This window comes from Oncorhynchus mykiss, chromosome 15 (genome assembly GCF_013265735.2).
Source record: "Oncorhynchus mykiss isolate Arlee chromosome 15, USDA_OmykA_1.1, whole genome shotgun sequence".
NCBI lineage: Eukaryota > Metazoa > Chordata > Actinopteri > Salmoniformes > Salmonidae > Oncorhynchus > Oncorhynchus mykiss.
The window spans coordinates 31962604-31980507 of NC_048579.1; the positions used below are offsets into that span (position 1 = coordinate 31962604).

At 43.0% G+C, this 17904-nt stretch overlaps 1 protein-coding gene across 1 annotated transcript; it reads left to right on the forward strand.

Moving 5' to 3' along the window:
• Positions 1-231: 231 nt before the first annotated feature.
• inhbaa (inhibin subunit beta Aa) lies at positions 232-11408 on the forward strand. The gene is made up of 2 exons (XM_021563084.2): positions 232-1160; positions 8906-11408. Exons 1-2 carry the CDS (start codon positions 719-721, stop codon positions 9697-9699), a joined length of 1236 nt encoding a protein of 411 aa, XP_021418759.2. The 5' UTR covers positions 232-718; the 3' UTR covers positions 9700-11408.
• Positions 11409-17904: the final 6496 nt, after the last annotated feature.

A 17904-nucleotide genomic window follows, 5' to 3' on the forward strand; every position in this document is an offset into this window, starting at 1 on the left:
TTTGCCACTAAAGCACTTTCAAATGTGTTTAATCAAAATGGACAACACTTTTGCAAGCCTTCCACTGTGAGACACAGTACAATCCAAAATAAATAAATAAAGGCAAAGTTAGTGAAACACATGAGTCAGAAGTAGTGAGATAGTAAAGGGTGGGATCAGGAGGAAAGGGAGGGAGGAGGAAGGTATAATTACGGTAAGACACAGGGAGAAGTACAGAGGGAGAGAGAGAAAGAGAGAGAGAAACAGCAAAGACAGAGCCCTGCCCACTCTCACAAAACCATTCAACTTGAGCACAGAGAGCACTCCCAGACCTCTACAGAGAACTCCACTTCCCTGGGGTAACCTTCTGAAGACGATTGCCCTTCCCACACAAAACTTCCCAAAGGACCAGCCATCCTCTCCGCTCCAGCACTGGCAAGACCATCTTCTGTCCACACATCTCTTTCTCCATCCATCTCTCATTTTTCAATACAAGGATTATAATTTTTCGTTCTCACTTTTCCTTCAGTTTAAGGTGTCACTTTTTAAAAACTTTTAGTCCAAGTCTTAGTATTTATTTGTCCAGAGTTTTTAAGTATACTTTGTCTGGAGGATTTCCCCCCACCCCTCTTTTGGCAGGAGGACCTACACTTTTTCCGCCAATCATCATTTCGCCTGCCAGTTGGTGCGTGCTGAGTTGCTCTTAGTTGTCTGGACAGCAGACCTCGTCTCATCAAGGATGTCTCCTCTGCCCCTGCTGAGTGGGATCCTTCTGCTCTTTACCCATAGCTGCGCCGGTGGCAACTCTTTGCCCATGGCGGACTCCTTAGCGATGGGTGGTGGCCAGACGCCACCACAAACCCAGTCCCAATCCCAGCTGGCACCGGAGGTCACCAACTGCCCGTCATGTGCCCTGGCACGGCTAAACGAGGAGGAGGACGGCGGCAAAACCGACGTGGTGGAGGCGGTGAAGAGGCACATTCTCAACATGCTGCACCTGCAGGCACGGCCCAACGTCACGCATCCGGTGCCCCGCGCTGCTCTGCTCAATGCCATCCGCAAGCTGCATGTGGGACGCGTGGCCGAGGACGGCAGCGTCCAGATTGAGGACGAGGGCCACGGGCGTCTCGACCCCGCTGACATGGCCGAGACGACTGAGATCATTACCTTTGCAGAGGCTGGTGAGTGCCACAGGTGTGTGTGGTGGGGTGATTGTGCGTGCGTGTGTGAGAGAGAGATAGAGTGATAGAAAGGACAACAGAAAGGTTATTGTCTAAGGAGGCAAAAAACTAACAGGCAGCCTTGCTAAACGTTACAAAGGCTATAGGACTGAAACCCAGTTTGGCAGGTTTGCAGACCTAATTCTTTGAGAGGAGGGGGGTAGTGTCTACCTGCTTATTTCCACCTGTGCGATAGAACAGTTGAACCTGTTGACTCTACCCAGAGAGGTGCTTGCATCCTCCCCTTCCCCTGCCACCCCTCCCTTAAGGTCCTTAATGACCTCCTGCTGATTTAAAGAATACCAATTATCTGCTTAGAAATCCCCCAGGCTTGAGTCCCTCAGCTGTGATGTTATTCAGAGTGGTGCGGTCGCACCGGGAGACCAAGCGAGCGCTTTGCTCAGAAACGGTAGAGCGAGAGAGAGAGCGAGTGAGCAAGCGAGAAAGAGAGTTATTGAAAGAAAGGCTCCTCAGGTTAAACAAAAAATAACTATTATCCAGTTACTGCCTCTACTCCGTTTTTCTTCTTCCAAGACGGGTTTAAAGATGGCTGTTGACTGTGGAGTGATGCTGTCAAGCGTGTGATGTGTAGAGAGATCTGGGTCTGCTCTGCCTCAGATAGTCCAGGAGGGGGAAATGGGATATAGAAAAAGCTGAACTGTGTCAGCGAAAGAACATTGTTCCTTTTTCCTTGCAATGCAAACTGTGACTGTCATTGAAGGTGCAGAATGTTTAACGGTACAGTATTTTGGAAAGGGTCAGAGACAGGGTTATTGGATTCATAAATACAGCACTGTATAATTGGCAAGGTGATTTTGAGTGGTCTTGGGTCTATGTCGCAGCAGGGGGAGAGAGAGGAGTGCTTGAATGAGAGTGTAAAGGATGTACACTCCAAGTCATGACTGACATTTGCAGTGAGTTCAAGAGCCTCTCTTCACTAAGACTTGACAGACTAAATTTAGCGAATCCCACTGCAGTACTTACACTCACACAGTGTGTGTTCAAAACCAATACTTAGACTTGAATGAGAATTTCCTCCCTTGTGTGATGTCAAGTTGTTGTTCCTGTTATGTGGTAAAAAAAAAAAAAAAAACCTGAGGTACAAGCAAAGAATTCTAGGAAAACTACGTACATTTTCAAAGTAGACTCTTCTTGTATAGTGGTAGTTAAATAGCTTTAATTTAGGAATTCTAGAAATGTTTATTCTAGAATGTGTTTTACAGTACACTTAGAAAGAGTTGTCAAGTTGCTATAACATGGCAGTGAAAGCAACACTTTGCAATTCAGAATTGGGAGAAAAACGTGTTAAAATCATTTTACATTGATTGATTCATGTATTGAGGTTATGTGAGTCATGAGGTTATGTGAGTCATGAGGTTGAGGAAACAAAGCCGAGTCAAAAAAGACTTTCCTTACCTTCCTTTCCTTACCTTCCTTGCAGTAGAATATGTTATGCTGCTCATTACTGAAGCCAGGTTCCCTCCCTGACATTTTCAACAGCATACACTTCAAAGAACAGTTGAACCATTTAGGAATACCTGAGTCAGGGAGTACAAATTTGAGCCAGTTCGCTACAGGAGGAAAATAATCCTGCAGTTAATCCTGCAGTAACAGGAAATGTGAGTTATGATGTGGATTACAATTCATGGACATTTTTTTGTGGGGGTTGATGCATTTTTTTTGTAGGGCAAATCAAGTTTGACATTTTAAAGTGGAAATAAAGCAACAAAAAAGTGATCAAATTATGATCCTACATCTGTATGCCACCATAAATACCATGTCTCGAGTTCACATCAATTCAACAGACAGACAAAATATTACCCCAATGCCTTAGCATAAATCAGCAAGCCGACAAAAAGATATGCAACATTTCCAATTGAAAATATAGTTCCAACAGTGACATTTTGTTAATTTTTTCCGTTCTGCTTATGCCTACATTTCTCACTGATACATCTCTTAGCAAGGCTTTACCATGCTATGCCCATACACACTACATGGGGATACAGTCTGGTTCGTATCCCTAGAGTGCATCATTTGCCCATACTGTGGCCCTAGTTATACAAATATTGTCTGCAAATTATTACTCAATAAGTTGAATTAAACTGGATGCAGTCACAGCTAATACGTTGAGACCAAATGTTTAGTCATTAACCTATTTCAAAGCTCAAGTGATCAGCCTGTGAGTAGTAAATCATTCTATGAAGTCCATTTGTGACGAGAAATTGATGTGGCCTGACTTTAGTTACATAATCTTTATTCAGAGCAGTTTTGACTGTGGGCTACTCAAGAAATCTTTCAGATTTCTGTGTGGGTCACCATTGGGTTCCACATTCACGTTCTCTGTACTTGATTGCTTAAATATAAAACCCATAACATTCCCGTTTGATATGAATAGGCGTTTGAATGAACTTTAGATTAAAAAGTAAGAGTGGACTCCCACACTTCCGATTGGGGGTCTTTCATAATAATAAAAAACATGTAAATAACTAGGGTTAACCGTGCAGTAGGGGTGTTCTGCTGCATATAATTGCTTCATTCAACGGAATATGGACCTCAATAATTATTTTGGGCTGTTGGGACAGTCTCCCATGAAAAAACCTTGCTCACTGGGGGGAAAGTGTCGAATACTGGTAGTGCCAATTTCCTCCACAGTCTGCATTCACTCTCCCTTTCAACCCACCTACCCGTGGAGGACAGCAATTAATTAAACACATCATTAGTGAAATTCCGATGTCCACATTTATCTTCCGGTCACAGTGTATCTCTCACTGCACCGCATTCTCTGGCCATGTTGATTAGGCTACATAGACTACAGGTGTTTTGGCTTAGAGATAAGCATTAGACAGAAGCTTTTTAACATGTCAATTTGTATGAGAAAACAGCTATCCTCTGCCTATTAAGTGTAAGTTAATTAATTGTTCCAATAAAATGGCCTCCTCGGTCATGTATTTTGTGTATTCAGCACAGTTATCAACCTCAAGGACTCCTCTCACAAGGACTTGAGAGGCTGACATTGACTTGGTCACATTCCACATCAGTTACAAAAGAGTGGCTCCCTTCACATGCCTCTCCAATAATATTCCATTACTTTTAGATTATGGTCCAAAATGGCATACAATGGCACATTCTTGTACTGTAGCCTAAATTGGCATTTATAACCTTGAGTCTCTTGTTTGGCTTGTCAACCTGCATGGTTGAGAGGTTTAACTGCTGTTTAACTACTGTTAGATATTGTGCCATCCATGGCCGGGGGGGGGGTTATTATTATTATTATTATTTTTCATTTTTCATTATTATTTTTCATTTTGTCAGGGGAGCTGCACCCTCAGCCCCCCCTACTTCCTACTTCCCACATATATGGTCTCATCTCTCCCTTGGGAACAGTATACAGATGCAGGATCTTCATTTCAGCCAGTTTACAAGACAATTGCAATACATCAAGTCTGAAATTTCAAATACACTACAAGTTTAACATTTACTGCATTAAAAAGAAATGTATCCTGCAACATGGCGATCAAATTAAGATCCTATATCTGTATATGCAATGAATGAACCATCAGTGCTGCTAAAAGCAGAACACTAAAAAAAAAAGCATTGCCCCAAAGACATATTGAAGGAAAAAGGAAAATTCTCAAAAGTTTTTTTTCCTCAATGCTGTCACTACCATTCATTATTGTGCTAGTTGCTAGCAGTCAGAGCAATAAAATATGTTTAGAAATGTGAGGCCAAAGCCCTTTATAAGAGCCTAGGCGTGACATGGCCGACACAGAGTCATTTCTGATGTCTCCAAATTATGATTATGCTGCCAAGGCCTACTCCAAAAGCGCGTCAAGAAAATGTCCCGGCTCTAAGACTGGCAAAACGTTGATTCATAGAGACGGTTCTAGTTCCTTTATCAAAGTCCAGCCAAACAAATTATTAATAAAGCAGCTAGATAGAGACAGAGTGTCTCCCAGTCTTCAAAGGTTAGAGTGTTTCTCTCAAACTTTTCTCATTGGTCTTGGGAGTGCCTTGGCCTGTGATGCCTTGGCCTGCTGTGCCTCAGAGCAAATGCTTCCTGGGTTTGGGTGTCTAATTGTGTGTACAGGGTCATAAATGAAGCCCACCGCTGGTTCATCTCCTTCCAAAGAGGCCAGCACAGATTCTTTTTGACAGTGAGATAGTGGAGCACCAGATGGCAAGGCTGAGAGTCCCGGGAAGTAAGTGAAAGGGTCTACTTGACCGATGGCACAACTGACCTTTGCGATTCCTGTGGTCAGTCGGTGGTCAGCTGATCAACTCAGCCAAAATGGAATGTTAGTTTGACTTTTTCCTAAGGGTTACGATTTACAAATCCGTGCATCAACCTAAGTAACATAATTTTTAAAAAATCAGTTTTGTTTTTGCATGGGCTGCGTCTCAATCCACCACATCTGCTTATACCGGCCTTCCACACCTGCGGTGGAAGGTGGCCGAGCTACAGCAATGTTTGGAGAGCTCTTGTACAAATAACCCAGTGTTCTATGAATGACATCAGGATATACGTCCCAAAAATCGGCCTCCTCATGAAAACGTTAGCGTCTGAACGGTTTGGCCTAAAAACTAAAATGACAACTATATGTTTTGCTCTCGACCCCCAACAAGTGTCATAGGACTTGTCTGAAGGTAACCTGGTTCCGGTAAAAAAAAAAAAGAATGGAAGTTTGGCAGTTTTGTGCCAACAAAGAAAAATGAAATATGTGTCCAGAAAACCAAAAATATTTACAGAGCTTTTCCTATATCTCCTAGATATAGGAGAGACACGTCAAAACCTTATTCCTTATGATACATTTTTTTTTACTGTCGTTTTTGCCCTTTATGAATGTGCTATTCAATGAGCCAAGGCTTAGACTTGTAACCTGTAATAGTGTTTAGGGAATGCTATTGGAATGACTTCAGGTACACATGAGATAGCGTCCAACATTTTTTACAAGTTTATTATAAGACAATTGCAATGCATGTTTTAGAGGCATTCTTAAAATGTAACTGATTCAATTTGTTGGTGAGTGATAACATCTAACGTATATCCTAATGGCATTCATAGAACACTGGGTTATTTGTACAAGAGCTCTCCAAACATTGCTGTCATTGTCATTAGAACATACCAGGAACATTCCTGGAGCATCTTGAGAGCCACATATGGCTGTTAGAGCAGGCAAGTACGAAATTGAAGAGCGATCCACTTGGGAGGAATGAGATGATTGGCACGTTCAGAGAAAAAAGCAGCTACAATTCTGTGAACAACGTTACATTTTTCAAGAAATGCATTTAGCCTTTTACTTATCAAGATGATCATTCATATAATTCAGATATTTACAAATAAAATGTGGTTATACCTGATGCTGTCCAGGAGACATTAAGCCATAATCTTTCAGTGCTTGATCTATCAAACCAGAACTCTTAAAAAATTGCAGCTGCCAAGACGCAAATATGAAAAAAAGTACTCTGTTTAGTCTGCTCTGAAAGTAGGTCTACTAGTGGACTTTGAGTTGGCAGGTATTAAAGCTGCTATCTCCACCACAACTTGCAGTTCACCTCAGGTTGCAAAAAAATCTGATAAAATGACACAGATTGTATAGGATTGAGTTCATGTGAATTTCTAGGCATTCCTCAAATTAGGCAGTAAACCTTTATAAAACAATTTCCATTTCTCTTAAATTGGTAAACAAGCTATGCCTCAATAGTGTGTTATAGTGGCATCTTTCTGTTATGTTTTTCATGGAAATGATGCCTCAGGAGTGGCTGTGGGAGTATTAGAACTCCATAAAATATGACTGGAACCTCAAGGATCAAAAAGTTCAAAGGCCATTATTCCCTCCAAAGGTAAATTGGATAAAGAGTGGGATTATTGGACACATTCATTAGGAGAGTACTTGGATAGAAGAGAACCCCCCCACTTATACTCCTCTAAGCTTTCAGGTATTTCGTGCCCATCCCTCACTCCATCTCCTTTTTTTGAAGACAAGCAAAGGGGGAGGTAGGAATGTGTCAATGTTATTTTCTATCTTTGTGTGTGCGACAGCTGCGCAAACTGTCCTTCTTGTCAGCACAATTGGTGTTTATTGTTCAGGGATTACTGTACCTCTCTTTAGTCTTTTCCCCCTTCTTTTCTCACAAATGTTTTCAGGGACCATGTTGAGCAGCGGTGTACTCAAATGTACTTCCAAGGGCGGGTTTTCTTTGGGTTAGGGCCCCCTTTGGTTTGTACAGCTTAGGAAACTCTAACGCAAGTCCCATTCTTTCGCCCCAGTGCAGGATTAAGTAGGAACAATGGACGGAGCCACCGCTGGCAAACGCCCATTATTTTTAGGCTGCGTTTGTGATGCAGCGGCTGTGTTTGGACAGATGGGTATGGTCTGTGGACACACGCACAAAAACACACACACAGAGAGAACTGTCGCCATTGTTGTTGCAACCAAATGTGGGGTAAACAAACAGAAATCATTGATGATGACCTCCATGGAAGTACTAGGAATAGTTTGGGGCTCATTGGGATTTCTAAGAGGGAGAGTCTACAATGACAAATGCTGGCTGTCCAACTCAAGCGACATTTGTGTAGTTAAAAAAAACAGACCCATCTAATAATGACACCACAGCCACTGTGGACATGTAGCTCATCAACAACACGCAGTGTCTGTCCACAAAAAGAGAGAGGAAAGGAATATCTTACTCTGAGCACACAGAGCCAAAGTTAATAGCCAGAAAGTGAGCTTTACAGTATGTGCTGTTGAGACATCACTTTGTAAAGATTTGCCTATGTAAATGCAAGGGATTAGCCTAGACGTTCTAAATGATCTGTTAGAAGAAGCTTTCCAGAGGCTTGCTCCATGCCTCTGCTTAGGGCCATGGACATGAGCCAGTTTTGATCCAGAGCTGAGAGATTTGAGCTCAAATACACCAGCAGGCCTCCCATAGTGACACTAGTGAAGACACGTTGCCACATCACAAGTGAATTCACATCTGCTTGTGAAAAGGGTACTTATTATGGGCAATAACTGACATCCTTCAACCTCTTACTCTACATTTCTGAAAGACTTGCCTCTGGCTATTGTGTGCTGCCATAATGATCACCAGTAAAGGTGACACAAAGTTTGTTTTGCCATGTTATATTATATTCTGTGATGGGTTTGTTAAGTACGTCATGGACAGTCCTCTTGTGTTGTGTCATGCCATGTGCTTGCTCGTGCTTGTGAATGAGTGTGTGTGTGTGTGTGTGTGTGTGTGTGTGTGTGTGTGTGTGTGTGTGTGTGTGTGTGTGCAGTGAGTGACTGTGTACAGGTCACAAAACATATTTGCATGTTGTACCCAAAATGTACATTTTTACTCTCTCCTGTAAATACTTTTCACTTTGTTGTTAGCATTGCACATAACACATTCATTTCCAAATGACGTCCCCACATTTTCTGATTTATTGAACCCCAAAAAGTTAATTGAAAAAAAAAACAGATCAGAACTTTACTGTGTGTGAAGTCATGTCAAGCAAGGCAATGCTAATGATACGTGCGCCATGCCTAAAATTACTCTGTCCCATTGATGTGGCCCTATCACACCCCATCAGACTCAGATGTGGCCGTTGCAGTTCAAGGACCAGGCAGCAAAGCCTTCACTTACACTGATATGAGCTCAGACTTTATTACAGAGTTTTACTAATCTAATCCTCCGATCCTCTCTCTACTTCTCCTCTGTAGGCGACTCCCAGGGCGCGGTCAACTTCCTCATCTCCAAAGAGGGCGGCGAGCTGTCTCTGGTGGAGGCTAATGTATGGATCTTCCTCCGGCTAGCCAAGACCAACCGCAGCCGTGCCAAGGTCACTATCCGCCTGCTGCAGCAGCACCGTGGTGGAGACGGCCGTGAGGAGACGGCGCCGGTGCCGTTGGCTGAGAAGGTGGTGGACACGCGGCGCAGCGGCTGGCACACTTTTTCAGTCTCGGCCAGCGTCCAGGCCCTGCTGAAGCGCGGCGGCAGTACACTCAGTTTGAGGGTTTCCTGCCCGCTGTGTGCCAACGCTGGCGCCACGCCCATCCTGGTGTCGGCCAGCAGCGGCCAGGAGCGGGAGCAGTCCCACCGGCCCTTCCTGATGGCAGTGGTGCAGCAGGGTGAGGGCGGTGAGCCACGGCGGCGCCGCAAGCGGGGCCTGGAGTGCGACGGCAAGGTGAGTGCCTGCTGCAAGCGCCAGTTCTACGTCAATTTCAAGGACATTGGCTGGAGTGACTGGATCATAGCGCCAGGGGGCTACCACGCCAACTACTGCGAAGGCGACTGCCCCAGCCACGTGGCCAGCATTACAGGCTCCTCGCTGTCCTTCCACTCCACTGTCATCAACCACTACCGCATACGGGGCTACGCACCCTTCCAGAACATCAAGTCGTGCTGCGTGCCGACGCGGCTACGCGCCATGTCCATGCTCTACTACAACGAGGAGCAGAAGATCGTCAAAAAGGATATCCAGAACATGGTCGTAGAGGAGTGTGGCTGCTCCTAAAAGCCTAGCGGAACTAGAGGGGCTGGGAGGTTGGTCTCATGCCCAGAGAGAAAGAACTAAATGAAAGAAGAGGAGGTAGATGAAGGAAGGAGAATGCATTGAGTCACTGTTCTTCTCCCCTTCTCCCTTTATCTCTCGCTCTCTCTTAAGCGCATGACACTTGTCAAGACCGACTCCTTTTTGGACTTGATGACTGGCTTGTTCTCCGGTCGTCGGCAAGTCCAGGGGGTATCTACAACTCAGAGAAGTCTCTGCGGCACTTTCAGAAAAAAAAAGAAAATAATATTTAATATATTTTTGTTACAAAACAAAGAGAGTGAGGTGAGAGGATATTTATGTGACCCAGATACGGTGTAGTTGCTCCTTTAATGCACTGCAAGACGAGAGACCATGCGAATGAGGTGCCTGAAAAATCTCAAAACTATGCAACTTGTCAAGTATTACGATTTGTATTTTTATTTTGCCTGTTTCATTTTCTCAATTGTTTACTTTTTGAAAACATAAATAAGGAAAACTTTTTAAAACTATGTTTTACGTTTGTTTTAGTGTGCCTGTGTTTGTGTGTGTGTGGTGTGTGTGTGTTGAGAGATACTTGAAAGAAACAAGTTTGACCAGATGCTGGAACCAAACATTTCTCTATGTATAATTATTATAATTTTTGTTATTGATAATAATATTATTGTTTATTGTTTTTAAAAACGTTACGAACGTTTTCAGTTTGCACTATACCAACATTCTGATCAGCCTAGTCACAAATATAAATGGTATTCTAAAAGAGGTTTAAAAGCACTTATGAATGGACAAATCAATAGAGCACATGAGTTTAAAACATTTCGAGAACACGTAGACACATTTATGACTACAGCATTTTTTTGACCACACCAAAGAGTTTGTGTGAGCGTTGCCAACTGTCACTGTGAGGCTGTTAGCAATCACTTCACAAAGACGTCCAGGTCAGCATTAGCATAGCCTAGCATCAGTGCCCAAACATTCCTTCAGCTCCTGCACATAAACGTAATTTCCCATAATGCTTCACTCTGACCTATGTTTTTCACACATTACTATGTTGTTGGAGAGTGTATTATTAATGTAACTGACAAAAAAAGCACTTATGTAGGCCAATGTTGTCGTGTTTTGGAGGAAAATGAATGTGTCCATTGAATTTGGAAATATCCTGAAGATCTAGTTAAAACAGTTTAATATTTCCAAATATCTCACCAAATATTGGAAGGTCCCATCTTACAAAAAGTAAAACAAATTGTTTGGAGGGTTGGTTTCTTTCGATGTCTGAAATTAAGCAATTCGAAACTTAGTAACACTTTATTTTCCTGCCCACTGTTTACCGGGTAGTTATTTAGAAATTACCTTATCAATACATAGTCATTACACTTTAGCTTCCTTGAGATTCATTGACACAAGCTTCACAATATACCATTTGGTACTAGATACAGCAGATACCAGTTGTATTGAATTCTATTTCAATGCTGATAGTGTTGAAGTACTGTCCAAGAAAGTATCCATTGCACATAGATTATTGGTTAATACCATGCAAAGTATGCACATTTAAAATGGGATGTCAAATAAAGTGTTACCGAAACCTTCTCTCACAAAGTTGTGTCTTGAAGTATAGACTCATTAAACATTATAGAAGCACAATGTATCTTACATTTTGCATTGATGCATACAAAAATACTAATAGAGAAAACATTTTAAAAAAGAAGAAAAAAAAATGTGGTTGTATTTGTTTTCATTTTATTTTATTAATACAAAATAATTGACACTGAAACAAGTGGAATAAAATATTATTTTATTCTGTATATATGGATATCCAGATACCAATATGTTGCATTGCTTTGTTGTACAAATCAAAAACGTGCTTGTGGCTAAGTTTTCTATCTAATTTATTTTAAAGTATTTTTGTTTTGTTTCGCTTCACCATTAAAGTTAAAAGGATGTACACTAAAACAGAAATGTGTTGTTTTTGGTTTTGGGAAATCTCTGAAAATGTGTTCTACGCATATTCAGTCCAGTGTGGTAAATTCATAAAACACAAAGCAATGGGTTACCCATAAGCATAAACCATAAAAGAAGATCAGCCCTATATTTGACCTTATGTGTGAGCGCACGCACACACACACACACACACACACACACACACACACACACACACACACACACACACACACACACAGGCACACACACACACACACATGCACAAGAATTCCATCATCATGGAAACCGTCTATCAGATACTAACTCAAGTCTTTTTTACATTATTGGCATTGAGTTGATTAACTGAGATAAAACTGTCACGGATTAACTGACGCAAAACACCAATGAGAGCAACATGAAAACCAAAGACAGGCTGATGTTTTGGAGAGGATATTTTGCGTGCAAACGCTTGCATGACTACTTGCTCACAGAGCACATGGTGTCTTTCATGAGTAGACCTCGGCCAGCTCAGTTTACATTGATGAGGTAAGACAAGAACCAAAACAAGAGAGACAGTGGTTTGGCTATGAAGGAAATGACCAAGCCATGAGGACAGCCTTGTATTTCCTATCCACTGCCCACGGAATGTGGTGTCATGCTGCGGGTGGAGCTCGTCACATACATCTACTGTGCTCACGCTCCTACAGTAGAAAGACTCTTCTTTCCGAAAGCGGAAAGAAACACTAAAATGGCCAAATATATCATTGTCAAGATGACATAAAGCTGAGTGTTAGGCAGACTGTTTAAAAATAGAGCCACCCCCTCTTAATGACAAGGGGAACACCGAAATGGCTTGCAGATTATAATAGTTCAGTAGCTGAGGATCAAAAGGCCAGCAGAAACCACAGAAGGGTGTTCCCTTTGGGTGAGCAGCAGTTGTGGGTCATAGCCTTTTGATGGTCATTAATTAAAAGACGCCCTGGATTAACACTGAGATATGTGCCAAACTAAAGGACAGGGCCACCACACATAGGGCTATAGCAAATAACCCTGAGGCTATGGTCAAGGCTACGAATGAGCCATCAAATATGCAAGGTGACAATAACAGAAAAAGGTGGAATCCTTCTACACTTGCGCCAACGCTCAAAGCATGTGGCAAGGACTACATTAATGAATGATTAAAAAATATATATTATCTAAATGTATATTACAGGAAGTTGGAAGGGCTCAGTGGGTTTTGTCCAACATGTCTCTGGACCTACTCACTGTCACAGTCATACTCTGGGCCTAGTTTTGGAATAAATGTCCCATGGAATAAATGTTGTGGATCTTAATGTTTTTAAACGTCCACATTGCCTAAGTGGTCAGTTGTTGGCTCTGTGGCATTTTTGCGCAAAACAGAGAGGTAGCCATTTTTCCTCCTGGTCCTAGTGAAAAGCCAACTGTCCTGGTTGATATATTATCAAATAGATATTTGAAAAACACCTTGAGGTTTTATATATTATAAAAAATGTTTGCCATGTTTCTGTCGATATTATGGATATAATTTGGAATTTTTGTCAGCGTTGTCGTGACCGCTATTTCCGGTGGATTCCCAGGCATAACGCATCAAACTAATGGAGGTATTTGGATATAAAACATATCTTTATGGAACAAAAGGAACATTTGCTGTCTAACTGGGAGTCTCGTGAGTGAAACATCTGAAGCTCATCAAAGGTAAACGATTAATTTGATTGCTTTTCTGATTTTCATGACCAAGTTACCTGCCGCTATGTGTACATAATGTTTTGTTAGTATATCGATAAACTTACAAACGCTTGTATTGTTTCCGCTGTAAAGCATAATTTCAAAATCTGTGACGACAGGGTGATTAACAAAAGGCTAAGCTGTGTTTCGTTATATTTCACTTGTGATTTCATGAATATGAATATTTTCGAGTAAGATTATTTGACCGTTGCGCTATGCTATTTAGCGTAGTTGATGACAATTATCCCGGATCCGGAGGGGGTGGTTCCAAGAGGTTAAGGCAAGGGCTGATTTCAAGGTCTTACTGCTAACCTACAAAGCATTACATGGGCTTGCTCCTACCCATCTTTCCGATTTGGTCCTGCCGTACATAACTACACGTACGCTACGGTCACAAGACGCAGGCCTCCTAATTGTCCCTAGAATTTCTAAGCAAACAGCTGGAGGCTTTCTCCTATAAAGCTCAATTTTTATGGAATGGTCTGCCTACCCATGTGAGAGACGCAGACTCAGTCTCAACCTTTAAGTCTTTACTGAAGACTCATCTCTTCAGTGGGTCATATGATTGAGTGTAGTCTGGCCCAGGAGTGTGAAGGTGAACGGAAAGGCTCTGGAGCAATGAACCGCCCTTGCTGTCTCTGCCTGGCCGGATCCCCTCTCTCCACTGGGATTATCTGCCTCTAACCCTATTTCAGGGGCTGAGTCACTGGCTTACTGGTGCTCTTTCATGCCGTCCCTAGGAGGGGTGCGTCACTTGAATGGGTTGAGTCACTGACGTGATCTTCCTGTCTGGGTTGGCGCCCCCTTTGGGTTGTGCCGTGGCGGAGATCTTTGTGGGCTATACTCGGCCTTGTCGCAGGATGGTAAGTTGGTGGTTGAAGATATCTCTCTAGTGGTGTGGGGGCTGTGCTTTGGCAAAGTGGATGGGGTTATATCCTTCCTGTTTGGCCCTGTCCGGGGGTATCATCGGATGGGGCCACAGTGTCTCCTGACCCCTCCTGTCTCAGCCTCCAGTATTTATGCTGCAGTTGTCTTATCCGGTGTCCTGTGTGAATTTAAGTATGCTCTCTCTAATTCTCTATTTATTTCTCTCTCTCGAAGGACCTGAGCCCTAGGACCATGCCTCAGGACAACCTGGCATGATGACTCCTTGCTGTCCCCAGTCCACCTGGGTGTGCTGCAGCTCCAGTTTCAACTGTTCTGCCTGCGGCTATGGAACCCTGACCTGTTCACCGGACGTGCTACCTGTCCCAGACCTGCTCATTTCAAATCTCTAGAGACAGCAGGAGCGGTAGAGATACTCCTAATGATTGAGCATTTCTTGCTGTTTGGGGTTTTAGGCTGGGTTTCTGTACAGCACTTTGAGATTTCCACTGATGTAAGAAGGGCTATATAAATATATTTGATTTGATTTGAGGTAACACATGATCAGTCCATAGAAGGAACAAGATAGATATTTTGAAATAGGCACATAAACAATCAATACCACAGTGCAAAGGCTTCAACGCATTATGGGGCATTGAACAAGTTTTAAAAAACACCAAGCTTTCAAAAAGAGAACAATCATTCTCAAATGTGTGGGGGAGCGATAGATGCAAAGCAAGTGACTGATTGATTAATATAACCATTTGGCAATCTTAATTTCTTAATCTTTTAAATGATAGCGGACGACACGATACCTCCCTACTGAACAAACTTAATGCTTTTCATGCACGCTTCGACAAAAAAAACACCAAGACTTGCATGGCGGACCCCGCTGTTCCGGAGGACTGGGTGATCTGTCTCTCTGAGGCCGATGTTAGTTAACTGGTCAACACTTGTAAGTGGAGAGATCAAGAGAGTCAAATTCCTTGGTGACCACATAACTGAGGACTTAACATGATCCTCTCACACCAGCATAGTCATGAAGAAGGCATGACAGTGTTTCTTTTCCCTCAGGAGGTTGAGGAGATTTGGCATGGCCCCATAGATCATCAATAACTTTTACAGAAGCATCCTGACTGGTTGTATCACCACCTGGTATGGCAACGGCACCTACCTTGATTGCAAGGCCCTACAAAGGGTGGTGCGGACGGCCCAGTGCATCACTGGGGGCGAGCTCCCAGCCATCCAAGACAATCATGCCAGGCAATGTCGGAGAAAGGCTCGAAAAATTGCCAAAGACTCCAGTCAACCGAGCCATGTTCTGTTTCCTCTGCTCCCATCCAGTAGGTGGTACCAGAGCATCAGGTCTTGGGGTAACTGTAAGGACAGACACTGGGAGACAAGAAGCAAGTACAGGGAGTGAACATTTAATGAATAACGGACATGAAACAAAACACAAACAGCGTCTGGACAGGGATAACATAACAACATTAATGCTGACACAAGGATCAAACTGAGGAATAGGCAGATGTAGAGGAGGCAATCAAAAATGTGAAGGAGTCCAGGTGAGTCCAATGAAGTGCTGATGCGCATAACGATGGTGAAAGGTTTGTATAATGATGGGCAACCTGGCGCCCTCGAGAGGAAGCGGAAGCAGCCGTGACAGTACCCCCCCCTGACTCGTGGACTTGTTTACGTGCTGCTGTGCATTTTGTTGCTAGCGTTACTTTGCTACCTGCCAACTTCATGGTTTTTACTTTTTAATTACCATTTTATACTTTTTTCTTTCAACTTTTTCACCCCGGATGCTTTATCTGGACATGGTTCTACAGAACCTCCACCAGCCGAAGCTAAGTAGTAACATTAACATTATGCCTTCTAATTGCAGTTGCTGTACTCGTAATATACAGGAAAACGATCGCCTTATGGTGAGGATAGCAGTGCTGCAAGCCCAGATTCAGACACAATCGTTAGGCAAGGGTAATTTAAGTGTAGGAAAGGATTAAACAACGTCTGCCACAAATAAGTACAGATAGTAGTATAAATCCTATCTCACAGTCCCCGCAGCAGGACAATTTTCTCATGGCTTCTGGAAGGAAATGCTGTAGGAATGCTCAACCGGTGTTGCTCATTCAGCCAACAGAAACTTTCAACCGGAGTCAGAGGCCGAGCCTTCTCTGGTGCGTCAAATCGGAGGGCCTGTTGTCCGGACCTCTGGCAGTAGTAGGTGCCACAGGGTTCAATTCTCGGGCCAACTCTTTTCTCTGTATACATCAATGATGTTGCTCTTGCTGCTGGTGATTCTCTGATCCACCTCTATGCCTACGACACCATTCTGTATACATCTGGCCCTTCTTTGGACACTGTTAACTAACCTCCAGACGAGCCTCAATGCCATACAACTCTCCTTCCGTGTTCTCCAACTGCTCTTAAATGCAAGTAAAACTAAATGCATGCTTTTCAACCGATCACTGCTCCCACCTGCCCGCCCGTCCAGCATCACTACTCTGGACGGTTCTGACTTAGACAACTACAAATACCTAGGTGTCTGGTTAGACTTTAAACTCTCCTTCCAGACTCACATTAAGCATCTCCAATCCAAAATTAAATCTAGAATCGTCTTTCTATTTCGCAACAAAGCATCCTTCACTCATGCTGCCAAACATACCCTCGTAAAACTGACTATCCTGCCGATCCTTGACTTCGGCGATGTCATTTACAAAATAGCCTCCAACACTCTACTCAGCAAATTGGATGCTGTCTATTACAGTGCCATCCATAAAAGTCACCAAAGCCCCATATACTACCCACCACTGCGACCTGCATGCTCTCTTTATTTTTGCTCCTTTGCACCCCAGTATCTCTACGTGCACATTCATCTTCTGCACATCTATCTCTCCAGTGTTTAATTGCTAAATTGTAATTATTTTGCCATTATGGTCTATTTATTGCCTTACCTCCCTTGTCCTACCTAATTTGCACACGCTGTACATAGACTTTTTTCTATTGTGTTATTGACTGTATGTTGTTTCTTCCATGTGTAACTCTGTGCTGTTGTTTGTGTCATACTGCTTTGCTTTATCTTGGCCAGGTCGCAGTTGTAAATGAGAACTTGCTCTCAACTAGCCTACCTGGTTAAATAAAGGTGAAATGAAATGTTTTTATAAATTAAACTTCCAAGGCAGATAAAGTCAATGAACTAATCACTGATCATAATCTTGATGTGATTGGCCTGACTGAAACATGGCTTAACATGCTGACCAGACGGGACACGTCGCGTGCGCGAGTGTCGCAAAATAAATGTAGAAATCGATGTAATTCAATTATTGCACACACACTGGTCGCGCACGCCAACGAGCGTCTGCGTTGCCAAGGGATAAAATAGAACTCCTTTCTATTTCTGACGCAAATCGCGCTGAAAGTCCTGTCTCTTCCATCTCCTCATTGGTGTATAGCCGCAGGTACCCACGTGCCATTTCCTCATTGGTTATACCCACGTGGGTGATTGAAAGACTAAATGTTTTGCCGGTTGTCGTGGTAAAAGTGTAGATGCCAATCACCATATAAGTTCAGCGATGAAAAAGCCTGGAAGGAGGAGAGATGACTAGAAATTATTCGGTTGGCCGTTTTATGTGTGGATTAATTGTCGGAGTAGAAGACCTT

What these genes read in the sequence shown, in the direction of transcription:
- inhbaa (XM_021563084.2), top strand. Translation starts at nt 719, where the DNA reads ATGTCTCCTCTGCCCCTGCTGAGTGGGATCCTTCTGCTCTTTACCCAT. An exon ending in CATTACCTTTGCAGAGGCTG is followed by an intron (nt 1,161 to 8,905) that starts GTGAGTGCCACA and finishes TCTCCTCTGTAG; the next exon opens with GCGACTCCCAGGGCGCGGTC.